The sequence below is a fragment of the Ochotona curzoniae genome, unplaced genomic scaffold, assembly GCF_017591425.1.
Source record: "Ochotona curzoniae isolate NIBS_2020 unplaced genomic scaffold, NIBS_Ocur_1.0 contig_2754, whole genome shotgun sequence".
NCBI classification, from domain to species: Eukaryota; Metazoa; Chordata; class Mammalia; order Lagomorpha; family Ochotonidae; genus Ochotona; species Ochotona curzoniae.
In genome coordinates this window covers 16,115,229-16,134,393 of record NW_024465582.1, presented here as the reverse complement: position 1 = coordinate 16,134,393, position 19,165 = coordinate 16,115,229, and the positions used below count along the sequence as shown (strand labels likewise).

Sequence of the window (19,165 nt, the reverse complement as noted above, 5' to 3'; positions counted from 1 at the left end):
GTGGAACATCTATACAGGCAGTAGAAACAAGATTCAGCTGTAAGCTAAAATGAGCAGGAGGTCTATGGGTTGATGTGGAGTGAATTATAACGCTGATAAGTGAAAAAAACGTCAAGTGAAAGAGTAAACGCCCCCTTTGGCAAGACAAAGGAAGTTGAGGAGGAAAATTAAAAAAAAAAAAAACCACATTTATTCACGGAATAAATGCTGACTTTTCGCAGGAAGTGTTTGTTTTTGTTGTGTGTTTCTCTGCCGAGAACAGAGTGGCAGAGTTAGCTCTCCATACAGTCACTTCATAAATAAGTTTGGAGTTGGAAAAACAGATATTTTGTCTGATGACTTATCTCCCTCAAGCCATAGCTGGGATCTGGGAACTCAATCTGCATCTCCCACATGGTGGCAGAGGCTCAGATGCTTCAGCTGTCACCTTGTTCCCCAGCATGTACCTAAGCAGGAGGCTGGAGTGGAGAGGAGATGGAAGGTTGTTTCACCCCCAGGCACCCCAGTGTGGAATGCAGGCATCTCTAGCAGCTCCTACACAGCTGAATCAAATGCCTGCTCTAGATTGCATGTTTCAAATGTCCATAGTACAAATGTGTTTTGCTCAGTTGAACAACTTCACTCAGCCATTCCTGAATGGTTTCATGTTTGTTCAAACTCTGTGTTGGACATCTTGAAAGATAACCAGGCTCCCTCTTAGTCTTCTAAGAGCTCTCTTTTGGCTTCTCATGCCCTACTAATTAATTACAGATTTGGACTGTTTTGGTTATTGGAGACGCATCTTGTCTAAATGGCTGCTTTTCAATTGCTAATTAGCTCAGTTTCACAATTTCATTTGTTGAAAATGACATCACTCCATTTCTGGGGACCGGGTCTTCATGTCTGGCCAGGAAGGTGGCAACAAGAAGCCCCTGAAACCACCCAAGAAGCAGGTCAAGGATATGGATGAGGAGGATGAGTTTTTCAAGCAAAAACAGAAAGATAACCAGAAGAAAATTGAGCTGAAAGTGAACTCTGAAGGGAAGGGTCCCTTGGCCACAGGTGGAATTAAGAAATCTGGCAAAAAGTAAGCTGCTCCTTGCAACTGAAGTGATGCTGCCCTCGACCCCACGTGTATCCGAACAACTGCATTCCTGGCTGGAACGTCTTTTGTCACCTGTAGTTAGAATGCAGTGTTGACCTGGAGTCTGTTGTGCATTTACAAATAAACTTTTGTAAAAATGGGGGAAAAAAAAGAAAGTGACATGAAACAGACACACATATATATTTTTGAACAAGTGGGCTTTTCTTGCCCCACCAGTACATTGTTAGAAATCTTCACAATCAATTTCAGAGTTTATTAAAATTCACATGGAATATTAAAATTCACCTGTTTCACTTGATAAGAAAGCAGAGATTCTGTTCTCTTGGGGATTCTCTCAGATTCTGTCCTCTCAGAGATCCTAGAAAACAAATACCACACTGGCCTGAGAACGCACATCCTGTAAACTGTGTAATGGATGGAAAGGCACTTCACAACTTAAGGGTGCACAGGGGTGGGACTGGCATGGCTAGGGTGAATGTCATAGACACTCAAAAAAGCAGGAAGATTTAGATAACTTTCTTTAAGCAGAATTGTTAAGCTGCTGCTTATGTGGCAAACCTACAGCCAAGAGTGACAGAAGTGAATAAAAACCGAAGAAAAGAGGAAAGGAGAGGAGAAACTAAGAATGGGCATGGCTTTGTAATCGCGTGTGAATGCAGGGAAGCACTCCGATGCACCTGCAGGTGCACCTGCCTGCTCCCAGGAGCTGTGGCTTAAATCTCACCTGGTAATAAAGCATCCTAGCAACATATCTGGTGGAGACAACAGAAGGGCAGGGAGGGGCTGCCTGAAAGAAGAGAGACAGTTTGCTGTATATTAGCATAAACAATATAGGGGGCAAATTTTACTATCATTCTAGAAACCAAACAATTTCCAGCAAGATTTCTGCCTTGGCTCCTCTCCCAGGGTAAACAGCTTGAACTTGCACTGGCCGTGGGATTTCCTAGGCAACCGGAGTGTAAACTTGAGAAAAGGTAAGGTCAGCATAGGGATTGACTGTGAACCGGACCAATGAGGTTGTGAGACTGCCCTCGTTGTTCCTAAATTGTCCAATTAACACTAAGAGGCTGGGCCAGGACCTCTGAGGAAGAAGGTAAGAGGGAGGAGGCAAAGAGACAGGGGAGGGGACCAGATTTCCCAGATGCGTCCATAGTTTCGGTTCCAAGCAACTGTGGCAGCAGGTTAACATTGAAGGTAAACCAATCTTTATTTATTGATTTAATCAGCCTTATCCTGTGTTAGCTAAGAAGAGAAGATAGTAGATGTTACGGTGGTGAAAAGAGGTCCCAGAAGTTTGTGAGAAGCCACTTCCAGGCTGTCAGTCCTTACAGGAAACAGCCTGGCACTGAGATGGGCTTTTGTGATCTTGGTCTGGGATTTCCCAGACCACAAGCATGGAGCCGGATGGGAAGTGGAATAGCCGGGATAAGAACTGGTACCCATATGGGATGCCTGCAACTTGGAGGTGGAGGACTAGCCAATTGAGCGAACATGCCAACCCCGCGATTCTGTTTTAAATGTGTGTCTTCCTTCTGAAGATCCTGGATTTTCCAAGAGATGTCAGAAAGTGAAAGTCTGGCTCCCAGGTCCAAGGTCATGATCAGGCAAACATAAACTGGACATGCACCTGTAGCTATGTTCTGGATGTGATTTGTCCCCCAAGGGGTTGTGCATCCAAGACTTGGTTCTCAGGGTGGCCCTGTTAAGATGGAGCCTAAAGGAAGATCATCAGGGCCCTGCGCTTAGGAAGACTAAGGTCGTTCTAGTCAAGGATCTGCTACTGGAGAAGCAAGCCTGGCCCCACCAGCTCCTCTGCCTCCTGCTCCAGCTGCAGTCACTTGTCATTCACTCCCAGTATTGTCCTTTGTCCTCTGTGACACAGCCAAGAGGGCCCTCCTAAGGACCGAGCCAGAGATAGTGCCATCCCTCTTGAGCCTCTGGAACTATGAACTGAATCAACCCCTTCTCTTTGTAGGCAATCTGTAGCAACAAGAGCAAAAAGCTAATACAGCAGACAAAAGCCAAAGGTACCTGCCAGGCTAAACGAGTGTCCCGCGTGAAGGACACGTCCCACCCCCCTAACCCTACTGTGAGATGTGAGGCGATGGGCTGTGTGAATGACATTGTGCTGGAAGATGTCTCGCATGTGCTAGAAACACACCCAGGGCTCTTTCGTGTCCTCTGGAGGCAGTTTTACCAGCTACTCTGAGAGTGGAACTCCAATTGTGAAGAAAATTGGCTTTTAAAATAGGGATGTGATTTTTTTTAATTCTCTCTCATTCTCTTTACTGGAGATATTAGACTAGATATTAGACTAAAATTTTCATTTAGACTCAGAAGACCTTTTCATACTTGAAGTTTAATTTAAAAATGAAAGAAATGTACCAGAATATGTTTGAAGGCAGTGACTGGACAAACTTGCGCCATCTGCATGGAATTTTGTCTTATTGTTACATGATCAGCAGGAGGATGGGGGGGAGAAACCCTGTGATTGCGCAAAAAAAAAAAAAATTCTTTTATAAAAGTGGCCCTTTGGGGCCCCACATTGTCGTGCAGCAGGTTAAGCCATTGTCTGCAAAGCCCACATCCTTACCAGAACAATGGTATGAATCCTCACGGCTCCACTTGTGACCCAGACCCTTGCTAGTGCACCTGAGAAACCAGCATATCACAGCTCAAATGCGTGGGCTTTGCCACCACAGGGAGACTCAGACGGAGCTCCTGGCTCCTGACTTCACCCTGGCTCACCCAGCCCCAGCCACAGCCGTCACAGTCATTTGGGGAGTGAACAACAGAATGGAAAACTCTCTCTCTCTCTCTCTCTCTCTCTCTCTATTTACCTCTACCTGTGTGTATGTGTATGCCCCATCTCTCTCTGTGCCTTTCTACCCCTCAAATAAGTAAAATTAATATTTCTAAAGTGCTCCCTTGAAAACAGTGGGTGGGGGGAAGGCAGAAGGGGAAGTCCCTGAGCCTAAGGAACTGTACCATGAAAAATAAAGAATTTTTTAAAATAAATTATTTAATTAAAACAATAAATAAGTGCCCCTCTCAAAGAAATTTTGGATCGCAGGAGTCTTAGCCCATTCATGCTGCTATAGTAAACTATCCTAGCCTGAGTAATCAATAAGGAACAAAATATAGTTCCTGGAGACTGGGAATTCCAAGTTCGAGACAGCAGCAAGTCTAGAGTCGGAGAAGGGCTTTTCTCTCTGCTTCCTAAATTGCAGCCTCCAGAGGAGAGGAAGCCCATGTCCTCACAAGGTGGAAAAGCTAGAAAAGCGTGAGTCCTTTGGAGTGGGCACAGAAGTGAGAACGGTGGAAGAAGAAAGTGAAAGGTTGCATTTGTTTTGAAAATGGATGGCAAAACGACATACATTTTAGGAGTTTACTGTATTACTGGGGACTGGTCTGAGAATTGATCTTGAGTTGGGCGAGAGAGGAAAAGCTTGGATGTGGCTAAGTGCTTGAAAGAATTTTCTCAGTCCTTGGAACTATCTGGAAGTCCTACCGGCTTGATCTATAGCTACCTGCCCTCTGTATCGACTTTTCTGTTTTCTCTCTACATAGCAGAATGTTTTAAAGTCACATGGAACTCTTAGACCAATTCCAGGTCTCTTGCTATTGAGAATGGCTAATGGAATAGCACAGGTATTTTAACGATTGTTCTTAAGGCAAAAATCATTATAGGGTCTGACTGTGGGGAAAATGGGTTTTGCTGGCTTCAGGGGGATGTGATAGGCACTTGGGATAATAGAAGAGCTCTGCAGAGGATGGGAGCTGCGTGACCTCCTGTGCCCGGGTGGCACGGTGCCTGCATCTCAGCACCCAGCAGTGCAGACAGAAGTTGGGGACAGTCCCCATCTGACCTCCCCAGGGAACGGCCAGCCAGCCTGCTGGGATGGGAGCTTTCCCAAAAGACTGACTGTCCTCTCGCCCTGCATGGCTGTTGATGAGCCTTCTTGCTACCCAGTTCTGCCCTTCCCTCTGCGCTTCAGCATGACCTGACTTTACTTTTCTTCAAAGTTGATCTGAGATGAGTAGCCCTGCCTGTTTCCTTGGCTTTTCCAAGCAACCAGCCTTTTTTCTACAACAAGGAAGCCAGCAGAATAGCGACAGAGAAGCCAAAAGGGGTGCGAGTTTACAGGACGGGTCGGGGAGACGGTTTCTTTGGATTTTGCAAGAAAGAGGCTGGGGGAGAGCTTGGTGCCTTGTCGTGTTTGCTTCAAGGATCCCTAGGGTGGGAGTGGGGAGTGGGTGGACTTGGAGAAGTGGTAGGGGATGGTTAGAGGACAGAGAGCAAGCAAGCGAGCTGTAGTTCGGCTTACTGCCGTTAGGGGGCACCAAAGACAATCCAATAGCATGAAGTGAAGGCAGGGGCTGAGTAACTTCTCCCCAAACACCTGCCACCCCATTCTTAGTGGTGGAAGAACCATCTCAGAACTGTTTGTCTCAATAGTAAAAGACTGGTTAATGATTACAATGCATCATAAAACCTTCAGAAGGAAAGGAAAATGTTTTGTGGACAATTTGGTTTTTTTTTTGTGTGTGGCAGTTTTATTAGTTTTTAAAATCAATACTTTTTCATGGAAACAACTGGACCAAAAATCTGTCACAGAATTTTGGGACCCATTGAAACAAAGTTTAATGAGAAAAAAAAATTGGCTTAAACCTGCCACTGAACCCTATTGAGAATAGTCCGTGCAATTTCATTCTACACGCACTCTCGAAGTCCAGGCAGATGGCATTGGCAGTGACTGAGCCCTGGGCTTGTAGCCTCAGGCTGCAAGGTAGCCTGAACAGGGGCCACAGACACAAACTTTCCCCCACCTCTGCTGCCAGTGGTCCCACCTCGCCTGTGCCCCGATCCCCAGGCCTTTGTGTGGTGTGGGTCTGTGCACGTCCCTTCCCAAGCACACACTGACTAGGATGAGGTGAGGAGCCAGCAGTGGGGTGCCAGCTCTGAGGCCGCCACCATGGACGTCCTCGGCTCCACGTCCCCACACTGTTCATGTCCAAAAGTGGCGCTTGCTTCTGGCTGGCTGTCTCGTCCTCCTGTCCACCGGCTCCCTGCACCCCAAAGGACTCCTTGTGGCCTCCCATTGCTTTCAGTACAAAGTCCAAACACCCCAGTGGTTCTTTGCTTTGTGGTACCTGCTTACTTGTCTGTTTCCACCCCCCTGCCCGATTTTCTAGTTTCTTCTTTCTTTTAATCCCTCCACTCTTTGTTTCCCCACCACGCCCCCTCTCCTACCCGTGCTCTTCGACCTTTCTGAAATATACCCGTTTCTTTATACTGTTTTCTGTTTCCTGTCAGTTTAGCACTTGGTGCACCTGCTCTCTAAAATGCACAGCGCTCTTCCTTCGACTCCACAGCCCGACTCCACTCTGCCGCTTCATTAGGATGAAATCTGAAATCTGTTCAGAAAGTCATCCCACAAAGCAGCGTCAGCCTCTCTCTGGGGATTTGGCACGGCTCAGCTGTGGGTTGGCATTCTCTCTGCCAGGCTGTAAGCTTCTGTTCTGTCTTGGGTGCACATCCAGTTATCTCAGCCCCAGAACACCCTGGGTTCTCAGATGTCTGTTGAAGCTATACAGCCGCCGGGGTGAAACGCGGAGACGCAGAGCGACCACGCGGTGGCGCTGTGGGCACGGGCATCCGCAGCACAGCGTCCGCGGGATTGCAGGGCAGGCTGGAAGCTCAGCGTTTGTCACCAAGTCCTTAGCGCTCAGAGCTCTTTTGGGACCAGGGACACTCATGATGTCAGTGATGTATGTATGGGGACAGACCTTACTCTGTGTCTGTACAAACTTCAGAAACTCCTGCCTTCCTCCAAAGCCCCAGTTTCTTTTGTTTGGATAAAAAAAAATGCTATAACTCATTCGGATAAAGCGAACAATTTTCACGTATCTCACAATCTAGATTAAGGGGCATAGTGATAGGTCTCACCATACTCTCCCTCCGCCTGTGTTCCCCACCCCCTCCTTCTATCTTTCTTTTCAGAATTTTTACAGTAACATTCTTTCATTTCTCTTTAACATCACAGGCTTAGCAGTCCCTTAGGTAAAGATTTCAGCACATGACAAGGAAGAAAAAAAGCCCCGCTATTTTTCAAGATTATAGAGGAAGGATCTAAGCAATAATCAAACATCAAAATATCAATCTCTCTCACATAGATTATGCTTTTTGCTGTCTGTGTACTAGTCATCACAGATCAAGGAAAAGCCACACTATTTGTTTTTAGGGACCGGCTTATTTCACTAAATCTAGTGATTGCCAATTCCATCTTTTTTTTTTCTGGACTTTTTATTTTTCTAGGCTGAGTAGTATTCCATAGTGTATATATCACACATTTCTTTATCCAATCATCTATTAATGGGCATCTGGGTTGATTCCATATCTTAGTTATTGTGAATTGAGCTGCAATAATCATGGCGGTACAGATAATTTTTCATGTGCTGATTTCATTGTGTTTGGGTAAATTCCCAGGAGTGGGATGGTTAAATCGTATGGTAGATCTATTTTCGCAGTTCTGAGGAGTCGCCAAGCTGTCCTCCATGGTGGCTATAGTAGTTTACATTCCCACTAAGAGTGGATTAAGGCACCTGTTCCTCCACATATTTGCCATCATTTATTGCTTTTTTTTTTTGATTTTTCAATGATAGCCATTGTAACTGTGCAGAGATGAAAGCAGTGTGGTTTTAATTTGCATTTCTCTGACGACTAGAGATTCTGAGTGTTTAATGTGTCTATTGGCCATTTGTATTTCATCCTTTGAAAAATTCCTGTTCGTGTCATTTGCCCATTTCCCAGCTGGGCTATTTGTTATGTTGTTATGGAGTTCCTTGAATTCTTTATAGATCCTGGATGGCATATTTAGTATTTCCTGTTTTTTCTTAGATGGGGGACTTAGGATTCAGTTATTAAGGTTCCACGGTTTTCCAGGGATTGATTTCTGGAGTCATGCCTCACACACTAACATCCTGATCAAGCACAGTGCCTTGAAAACAGCTCAGAATGCATATTTGTAATTTGTTGAACAGAATGACTGTGTGATAATAACCAATGCTTTGCGCAACTTCCCCTATTGTTGCTGGTGGGGCTAGCCTCGCGGAAGCCTAAGTTGGGGTCCTGGGCCAGCCTTTACCAATGAAAGATGGCTGGACCGCATCCCCTGACAGCTCACTTGCTGCTTACACCCAAGTTTATGTGCTGATGGTGCCGGAGGTGTGGCCTTCGGGAGTGATCAGGCTCAGGTGAGGTTATGAAGCGGCCCTGATACCACTGATGGCTTTGCAAGAGCAGCCGGCTTGCTTGCTCTGTCACACCCTGAGAAGCCTCCCGCCACAGTTTGCTGCAGCAAGAGGGACTTGGCTCTGAACTGCTGGACTTGCTGGCCTCCAGAGCCAGGAGTCAGATACAGTGGTATTTATTATCTGATCACAGTATTTTTGTCAGAGCAACAAAGACAAGGATGGTCAGCACACCTGAAACAAGAGGAGGTGGCACTAGATGAACTTGTGAATTCCCAAGAACTGTGTCATTGCGTGATCTGTGCACCTTACCAGATTCTCCCACACCCCCATTTCTTACTATATTGATATATTCTCTAAATCAATGAGACTTACATAACTTTAAACTAATTACTCAAAAACGTATAGTGCATTCCTAATGTTCTCCACCCACCAACTATGTTAAATTCCAAAAGTATTTTCATCACCTCAAAAGGAAATGCCCAGCTGTTTCTGTGTTGGGTGAATCCAGAGGATGCACTCTCCTTGTGCCAGTGTGTCCGCTCTGATGACACCCAGGAGGCGCCTGTCTCTGCACTCACCTTTGTTCCTATTTCTGGATATTTAAAACACAGAAGTACAAATTGGGAAAATAGTCTTACATGCAGTTGTCAGGTGGTAGTATCTACTTACTATGTTTTTGTTGTTGTTTTGTTTTTCTGCCCTTCCACCTCGTAAGGTATTGAAGGGGCATTGACCTGTTAATCAAGAAGAACACACTGGCTATTAGTAAGAATCATTAAGGCTCAAGTGTTGAAAGTTTTCATCAAGATGGACATAATAGAAATTAATGCTTGGTTCAAAGGGGAGGGGAGAACATAGGGCCAAAGGAATATGCAGAAATAGAAATAAAAAGACACACATCAGATTAGTTCAAAAAAAGTATAGCAAGGTTGGATTTCTTTTCTATGGAGGGGGGAAGGCTTCAGAAAAATTATTTCCCTTGGAAAATGGCTGTGTGTTTTAAATGTTGTCCTGGCTGGAGAAAGTAGGTGTCTTTAGGACTGGGTAAGTAAGTAATCAATGTGCCAGGTGCAGAGTTGGCATACTTAATGCCTGGAGACTGAGAAACTGAGAAGTGTCAGGGCAGAGCCAGTTGTAAATATATTTCTTAGTGAGGCTGCTGTCGCCCTGTCCAGCTAGAGGGTGATGGCGAGGACTGAATTGCATCATTGCACTGTGGGTTCCTCTTCTCAGATGGCAGGGACAGCACGCCATGACCGAGAGATGGCAATTCAAGCCAAGAAAAAGCTCACCACGGCCACTGACCCTGTCGAAAGACTCCGACTGCAATGCCTGGCCAGAGGCTCGGCTGGCATCAAAGGACTTGGCAGGTAGGACCCGGATAACACATAGCACAGAGCTTGGGCATGACTGGGTGAGGCCAATGTTGGCTGTGTGATCTTGGGCATGTCATTTCCTTGTTTGTGATGTACAGAGTTGCAAAGAGTTCTTTTAGGTTCGTAGATCCCATTTCAGCAAGGCCCATGTGTGCTGTTGGACAGGGAGGCTTCTGGGATAACTTTAGATAAGGGAGACACATGAGCAACGAGTAGAGAGACCTAGAAAAATGACGAGGAAGATACTCCATGTAGCTGGGATAATTGGGAAAGAAGAGGAAGGAAGGAGTGATGATTTGGTGGTAACTGCAGAATATGGAGTTCTACCTGAAGACAGTCATGTTTTGCTCACTCCTATAAACACCAGAACTGCCCATTTGATAGTTAACAGCTCGCTGACTGTGGGAGATCTTCCAGGTGGTGGATTCGGTTCTGAGTACTCACAGTGCAAGTTTCTTGGGCCTGAGAAGTCCAAGGTGAAGGGAGATTATGAGCCTCCCGCTGGCAAGTTCTGCGCATTCCAGCAAACCCTAGTGAGTGTCTGCCATGGTCCAGGCCCTGTACATGTTCTGGATGATTTGTGGGTGAAGAAGACTTCTCCAGGGCTTGGTGTAATGGATCAATTGGTTTAACTTACACTTTGAGCACTGGGACCCCATATGGGCACTGGTTTGTATCCTGGTCACTCCACTGCCCATCCAGCTCCATGCTTGTAGCCTGGGTGAGCAATATATGGAGAATGGCCCAAGTCCTTAAAACCTTGCACACAGGTAGGAGACCCAGAAGAAGCTCCTGGCTCCAGCTTTAGGTCATCTCAGCTCTGGCATTTGCAGCTGTCTGGGGAGTGAACCAGCAGATGGAAGATCTATCTTCCTGTGTCTCCTCTCTGTATATCTGCCTTTCCTATAAAAATAGCTAACTCATTTTAAGCCTTCTCCAGTACCCATGAAAGCCTTAGATTAAGAGGAGTGAGTCATGTCAATGAACTTTGCAGTGGCCCAGAAAGATGAGTGTTGGGAAATAGAGGGCCCATGGAAGGGATAGAGTACCTTTTGAGCATTTCTAAGTCTCAGACCAAGCCCAACTCTGTCACAAAGCTTGGGCTGTGGTGGATAGGGACCCTGGGGGTTAGGTTGTTACAATCTAGTGGTAAGATGTGCCCACTTCCTTTCAGTATGATGGCATTGATGCCTCTCATTCTGGGTCCACTGTGTTGCCTTTGCAGACCCCTGAAAATCTCATGCCTTTTCCCTTTTTCTGATCGATTTCCTTATGCCATGTCCCCACATTGCACCTGCAGTGGTTCTTCTGCCATGAACCTGACTGCTGCCCATAGACACCATGTCATCCTCAGCCTGTGTTTCCTTTACAGTCTTGGCCTTGTCCGAATCTCTGCTCCGTCTCTTCCCCCTCTACTCCTTAGGGTCACCTGAATGTTTAATGCTCTCCTTCAGGCACAGAGAATAGTTCTTCCCTCTTGGTTCATTATCCTTCTCCCATAAATCCTGCTTTGTAGGACAGCCCTGAAGTTTGGATCCTACCATTTGCCAACCTCCAGGATTTCCAACATCCTGAGAAATGTTGGCTCCTGGAACAAACTTTCCATCCTGTCTTGAGTCTTTATTCTGGCAAAGGTCAGGGTGCCTCTATTATTATCTTGACATTGTCATTTCTGACATCACATTTGGATGGTTTCCAGCCGTATACGCTCTTGTGCATTTGTTTGCAGCTGCCTCCTAAATGTAGACATTTCCCAAGATGCTGTTGCCAGCATCTTTAATTCACCATACATCTTGCCCACTCCTGAGTTAGTTAAAAATTTCCCCAGTCCCTTGCCACATTCTTGGCACTGAAAACTCTTCCTGAGTGCCAAACTCATTTCGCAATTTGTATCTTTTATCAGGAACAACACTAGCTCCCTACTAAATAAGTACCTGATTAATAGCTCTGCATCATTGGCTTACTGTCCAAAACCAAATAAAAATTCATCCAGCCCTGATACAGACACAGATTCTCCTGCAGCACTTACTCCTTAATGCTGTCACCAACTTGCACATTTCCTTTCAACTGAAAACTTTAGAATCTGCTTCAGTAACTTGTCACATTGGCTCCTCTGCTTCTATTAAATGTTGCAATCTCTTTTCTTACTTTTACCTCAGCTGCTTTCCTATAGACACTAAATATCTTTCCCCTGAACTCTTGCTATAAAGTATTCTTAGTGGTTCCTTCACTTCCAGGGATTTTGTCCTCTAACTCATTTAACCTACCATTGCTAGAGTTCTTTCCAGCTTTTATTTTGGTGATGTCACTTCACACGAAAACCATTTAAAAATATTTTAAAAATTCAAAATAAGGGTGGGCACTTGATATAGAGGTTAAGACACTGTTGGGGGGCGTTTGCACCCTGTATTGGGGTACCCTGACTTCAGTAACTGCATCCAGTTCCTGGTTCCAGCTTTCTATTCATGTGGACTAGGGGAGGCAGTTGTGAGGACTCAGGCAATTGGGCTCCTGCCAACGATGTGAGGCATAGATTGGGCTTCTGTCTCCATCTGTCAGGGACTGTGGCAGGCATATTGGAGTGAAGCAGTGGAGGTGCATTTCCCTTCTTCCTCCCCTCCTTTCCTTCTCTCCTCTCTCTCTCCCTCTCTCCCTCCTTTCCTTCCTTCTTTTTTTTCTCTCTCTCTTTCTCTCCCCCTCTTCCTCTCAAGAAGTAAATTAAAAACCCCAAATCAGGGGATATTTATAACTGGTCATATTCTGCCACTAATTCAAGTTTCCATTTTTGTTCTGTTACCTTTCCCCGAGCAGTAGTCCTCCGGCTGCCTTGGAGGGTGTTCAAGCATCCTTGAAATGTGCTTTGACCTGCAGTGCATCTTGTCTCCCTGTAACGGTGACTTCGAACAGTACTTGTTCTTGTCTCTCTCCCTCTTTTTGCCTGTCTCTGTCCTTCCTTCCCTCTTGCTCTAAACGTCTTAGGGAGGAGATGAAGTCTAGCTCCTTTTGAATTTCTCCTCACAGGATTTAGAGCGGTATTTGGCACGCCGTAGATGGCCAATGAGTTTGGACCTTCTATTGCTCTTTAAAAATATTTACTCGTTTATTTCAGAGTCAGAAAAAGAGCAACGGCTTAAGGACGCACTCTTATCTTCTGATTCACTCCCCAAATGCCCATAACAGGATGCAAGGAGGGAGCTAGCAACTCAATCCTGGTCTTTCACATGGGTGGTAGAAATCCAGTTACTCAAGAAATGACCACTGGCAGTAACAGGCAGCTGGAATCAGGAATCAAACCCAAGTGCCCTGGCATGGGTTGAAGGTGTCCACTGCCTGACCAAATCCCCCACCCCAGGGGTTTAATAGTGAATTATTTATTTCAATTTTTTTAAAAAAAATGTTTAGCAAATGTTTTTTTACAAGCATTTTATGAGAAAATCAGTTTTGTTACTGTAGCACGGGTATGTATTCATTAGTTATTTTAATCATTAATTCATGCAGGCAGCAAATACTAATAGAGTGACATCTATGTAGTGAACATCAAAAAGTAGTCAAGCAGTTAGGGTTTTTGCCCCTATGAAGCCTGTGTTCTACTCCGTGTGGCTCCCTTACTCAAAGTTCACTTTCTTGTTTTTGAAATGATGTGTGAAATACCGGTGAGTAAGGAGCTGATCTTTTCCCATGTAAAGAAAAGTACAACTTCTGCTTCAGATTATACATTTTCTTTCCCCCTTACAACTGGTAGGGAATTAAGACAAACCGATCTAGTCCTTCATGGAAAACTGAGAGCCAGAGGTTACATGTTATTCTTGAGGTCACATAGCTAGTTTTAGTAGTAGAATTGGAATGCAAGCCCAGTTTTTTTTTTTTTTCCTGAATTGTAGTTAAGAGCTGTTTCTACATGCCAGACTGTCGACAAATCAGAAAATTCTCAAGGCAGTGGGAAGTGATGGTGGAGATGGGAACATGTGGTCAACACAATGGGGCAAAATGAGATTTATGGAAGCATCTCAAGTGTCACAATTGAGCACAATAGGGAGGAAGGAGTGTATGATTTCTTTATAGAAAAGGCTATGTGTAACATGTGTTTGAAGGGGATTAGGATTAGTAACAGATCATCAGATCTGTTTCAAAGTACTAACAACCTTTCTGTCCATTTTGGGCAGTTCGTGGGTTTACGTTGAAAATAGGAGAAGCGATGCATACAATCTATGTTAGGTTTTAGAGGACGCATAGATTAAAACAGCATAAATAGGGTTTACCTACCTACATTTTCTGGCTTCCTTTAATTGAGAAATAGCCAAATTCTGCATTCCTTGGGTCTGTTAGCCAAGTCAGGCACTGGGAACATAGTTCATGCTATGTATATAGAGTGATTGTGTGTGTGTGTTCCAATTTTGGAAGGGAAGGCGCCAGAAGAAGCCGTATTCTCCTTTGGAAAACCTTAATTGTAAATTGCTTTTTAAACCTTCATGCTTGTGGTCTGTGAGGGCTTTTTTTAAAAAAATTCTGTGTGTGTATTTTCTTCAGAGCATTTCGAATTATGGATGACAACAATAACCGAACCCTTGATTTCAAAGAGTTTGTGAAAGGGTTAAATGATTATGCTGTGGTCATGGAAAAGGAAGAGATAGAAGAGCTTTTCCGGAGGTTTGATAAAGACGGAAATGGTCTGATAGACTTCAATGAATTTCTTCTCACTTTAAGAGTAAGCAGCCCCTTGAATCAGTGTGTTTGCTGAAATAGACTCTCAAGGAGTCTCCATTGGTTATTTTAAGGTTTGACCTCAGAAGTTATTAGTGCATTGTGAGGAGTTGGGGTAGAACTTTGGGTTCAGTTTCAGGGGCGTTTTTGTGGCAGTAGAATTTAATCGTAAATAATTTAATAGTACATATTAAATTAAATATTAAATAGTACACGTAGAATTTAATGGCACACAACATTGCATTATTTCCTGTCACTGAGGGAATATGATCTTTCATTACATGAGATGTGAGAGTTCATCTGCTGAGTAAATGTAAACGTATTTTTTCTATTCTTTTAGCCTCCAATGTCTAGAGCCAGAAAAGAGGTCATCATGCAAGCTTTTAGAAAGTTAGACAAGACGGGAGATGGCGTTATAACCATTGAAGACCTTCGTGAAGTGTATAATGCAAAACATCACCCCAAGTACCAAAATGGAGAATGGTCAGAGGAACAAGTATTCAGGAAATTTCTGGATAACTTTGATTCTCCTTATGAGAAAGATGGATTGGTAAGTAAAAGGCTTAATCAAAAGCAACGTTTTTTCTATCTCGTTTAACACTGCAAAGGGACGATGGGTCCAAAGCCTTAAACATCTCAACACGTTGTTAACACATTTGTTATAAATGCACTTGCATTGGTAGGGAATTCATATTCAGATAGATATCCATTATCTGGAGGATGTGGCATTTTGATAAAACACTCTGGTTCAACTAGTTACATCCCCATGAACAAGATCCTGTAAAACATATTCAACTTTAAAATTAGACCATTTAATTGGTGGGGTGATAGACTCACAAGGCCTTTTAGAATGTTCCAGTGCCTTTTACATCCATCCTAATGAGCCTTTGCCATTTAGAGGCAGCTTTTGGTAAAGAGAATACCAGGTAACAGAATTCACTCTGATTTATTCTTTGACATGCTTTGAGATTAGCTTGAATAAAAAGTGACCACTCCATCTCCATTAAATTGTTATTTTTCCATTAAAAGCACATAGATTAAAAAAAAAAACCAAAAAAGTGCATAGCTTGGTAAAGAATTGTGTCCTTATAGCCATATGTGAGTTGAGATGGAATTGGCATGTGTCTTTTACCCACAACCGTAAATGGACTGCAAAAATGATTTTACTTATTTGAGATGCAAAGTGATAGAGACAGATAGAGCCTATGTGCTGACCGATTGCACAAATGTCCAGGATGGTTGGAGCTGTGCTGGACTGAAGCCAGGTTGCCAGGAACTTAATCCAGGGCTTTCAGGTGGGAGGCTGGGGCTAGCCATCAGCTCAGTCATCAGCTGCTGCCTCCCATTGACTAGAACTTAGAATTGAGAGCAGAGCTGGGACTCCAATACAGGTAAATTGATATCCATGAGCTTGTAACAGCCAGAGCCAGTTCTGCTCTGAGGTCCGGAAGATGGGAGATGGGGCTCTCTTCACGACTGATGTCAGAAGCAGCAGAACCTCAGCATGTGTGACCTCAGTCCTTTTGCAATACAGGAAAAACTTGCAGGACAGTGGACGGAAAGAGGCGGTGCTCAGGGGAAGTAGAGGCTTTTCCATTCTGAAGGGAATTTCCCCTTTGCTTTTGTGTGACACTTTACAGTGAGACCTACGTATTAGGAGGAGGTGGGGAAGAGGCATGGGGCAATTCTCGGTCTCTTGTTGACGTTTTCCCCATCTTCTTTAGGCTGAGAGATTGTGGAGGTCGGTGAAAGAAGGCGGTTTTTAAATTCCGTGGGGCCATCACATCTTTGGGGACAGAAGTAGCAGAGCTGCATGTTTTGCTCCAGCGTTGCTGTGCCTTTGATCTCTGAGATGTCAGGGGGAAAAATAGCCAACTGCCATTTCCCCAAATTCACCCAACTGTCTGTGGATCCCAGGGGTGTCTTGTCGTACTTTCTGCAGGTGGTTCCTCCTCATCGTCATGGGAAACCTCAGCTGCCCCTTTCTCTAACGCAGATCAAGGCAGCTAGTTGTGATTCAGCTGATTCAAGTCTCCACCCCTCCCTGTGTGACATTTAATCAGCCACTTGAAGCTCCCCAGGACTCAGAGACATCACTGAATTAAGAGCAGTTCCAGCATGTGGTGTCACCTGAACATTACAGTCCCTGCAGCAAAACCCAAGTCTGATTGTTTGGGATTATGGTGGAGAGAGAGGGATAAGTTAGTAATGCAGATTTCTGATTGTACTACAGGACCATATAGTCTGACTTTGGGGGTTGGAGACCAGAATTTACATATTAAGTGTGTTAAGTGTCTCCTATACGCATTTATATTTGAGACTCTGAAGAATTCAGACTTGAGTTTTTAATTATTGAGTATGAGGTGCACATGAGCCTCAGTTAGCATGCTATTGAATCTGGGCAGCGTTTGCTGAGCATTTATCAACTGGTCATCACACTACAGAGATCTTCGTTATGCAACATAATAAAAATGTCTGAATTTGTGCAACTCAAAGTTTCATACATTGAATCATATCCTAAATGCACAAGGAATTGTTGATATAGTGAAAATTTATGGTAATTTTTAAAATAAAGTGTATAATTAGGCCATGATATATTGATTGCTGTATTTACAGACCATGGATGAGCAAGCTATACTATACACTAAGCCCAGTGCTTTTAATTGATTTTGAGAGAGGTGCAAGGGAGAGAAATATGGATCCTCTACCTTTATTCTTTTCTGTTCACATAATTTCAACAACAACAAAGCAGTCAAAAAAAAATATATAGCTCCACCAGGTTCTATGATTCTTAGAAGCATCAGGCATACCTGCAAAAATATGGTAAGAAGAGTTTGTTGTTATGAACTAGCAAGAGGTTTTGAATTACCTATGGATTTCCCATCTTGTGATGGTTTTAATCCCGCTTGAACATGGAAAATTGAGGGCTAGCTAGAGAACAATGAATTTCCCAAACAGGTTTCATTAGTGTATGTCCTCCCGTCTAAGCAGAATGATGGGCAGGGACAGGTGGGGCCAGAAGATAGTTTGGCTCACTCTGCGCTATTAGTGCATAGATGATTTGCATGTTGGAAAACCGTGGCGCCCAGCATGTCTGACTGGTAACCTCTTCCTTTGTCTGCAGGAGAGAACTACACTTGGTGAAAGGAGAAGCGTTTCTTATCCTGGCACAGGACATGGCGTGTTGATCCTTGTGTGTCACAGAGAGACGACCTTAACTCCAGTTCTAGAGCATGGGTTCTTTACTCTGCGTTTCAGTCTCACTTACCAGAACTGATGGACTCTCATGATAAACCTGTCCTCACTTTGCATTTAGGTTGCTTGGGACATTTTCCAGGCTTTCATCCTCTCTTTCCCTGTGCCAATTTCTCTGCCCTCTTCAGCTTAATTTTTTCTCTCTTGTGTTAGATCTGTTTCTCAGCTATGACCCGTCCTTCCCAAACTGCTTCAAAAAGTCCTTCTGTTTACAGGTACACAAGACGGGCTTCCACTGAAGCAGTAAGACATCAAGTTTCCCTTTGTTTCTAACATTTCTGCTGCAGGTGACCCCTGAGGAATTTATGAACTACTACGCAGGTGTAAGTGCATCCATTGACACAGATGTGTACTTCATAGTTATGATGAGAACTGCCTGGAAGCTCTAAATGCACGGTCCCAGGGACAAGGCCTTGGGGGACAGCTGCGTGACTCCACATGACTAAACCTCAGCTCAGAAACTGAGTTCATACTTTCACGTCCATCAGTGTTTCTTCTTATGTTAACACTGCATTTTCTGGGACTGAGAAAAGGAAACAAATAAAGACACTGAACAGACAATCGCAAATTTGTCTCCTCTGAAGCTATTTCCTTAGCTCTGAAATATAGATTAAATACAATGGCAACTATTAAAGTTCCTAGAAGTAGCGAGTATGGTGGATATGTGTAGCTGTCTAATCAACTTGAACCTTCTTCTTTGGCCATTAACAAAAGTTAGAATATTTTAATTATAATTCCTCATCATGCAGCTCCTACTTTTCTTTACCTCTTTGCTAGTGTGTTTCTAGACATTTTTAGATGAGAGAGTTCATCTATTTTCTTGACTGCAAATTTTAAAGTGCTCCTGATTTGGGGACCAGAACAATATTATGCATAAGCCTCAATTTCTGTAACTAAAATTTCAGCTGGAGTTTAAAGAAGCTTTGATTTAACAAACGGATTTTGGGGAAGGTCGTTTTATTTATTTATTTATTTTTTTTGGTTAGCTGATTTTTTATTTGAAAGGGGAAATGAGGTGAGGGGAGAGAGGGAGAGGGAAAGGAAGAAAGAGAGAGAGAGAGAAAGCGAGCGAGAGAGAGAGAGAGAATCTACCATCCAAATGCCTGCAACAGGGAGAACTTAACCAGACCTACCACACAAATGGCAGGGATCCAAATCCTTAAACTATCACCTGCTGTCTAGGATGCATAACAGCAGGAAGCTGGAATTTATATTATTTTTCATCTATGATCACACAAAAAACACACAGCCGGAACTCCAGCCCTGGCGCTCTGATAAAACACTCACCCCCATTAGAAGTCTGTCACAAGGGTTGATCCATGACTTCCAGGGGATTGCTGTTATTAAAATTTTGAATCTGGGCTGTTTTCTCAAACTTTCCTCTGTGGGTGGACAAACTGTATCAGAGGGGTCTCACCAGGCAAATGCTCTTCCCTAGAGTCAGCGAGTCACTGAAGCTCCCACTAGGATGGAAAATGGGTGTGGCAGAGAT

At 44.0% G+C, this 19,165-nt stretch overlaps 2 protein-coding genes across 2 annotated transcripts; both read left to right on the top strand.

The window, feature by feature from the left end:
* Nucleotides 1–847: 847 nt before the first annotated feature.
* On the top strand, nucleotides 848–1,139 carry LOC121154639 (translation machinery-associated protein 7-like). Its single transcript, XM_040977664.1, has one exon. It carries the CDS (start codon nucleotides 879–881, stop codon nucleotides 1,068–1,070), a length of 192 nt encoding a protein of 63 aa, XP_040833598.1. The 5' UTR covers nucleotides 848–878; the 3' UTR covers nucleotides 1,071–1,139.
* Nucleotides 1,140–2,173: 1,034 nt separating this feature from the next.
* Nucleotides 2,174–18,234, top strand: CAPSL (calcyphosine like). The gene is made up of 5 exons (XM_040977663.1): nucleotides 2,174–2,278; nucleotides 9,575–9,711; nucleotides 14,245–14,422; nucleotides 14,759–14,968; nucleotides 17,961–18,234. Exons 2-5 carry the CDS (start codon nucleotides 9,575–9,577, stop codon nucleotides 18,060–18,062), a joined length of 627 nt encoding a protein of 208 aa, XP_040833597.1. The 5' UTR covers nucleotides 2,174–2,278; the 3' UTR covers nucleotides 18,063–18,234.
* Nucleotides 18,235–19,165: the final 931 nt, after the last annotated feature.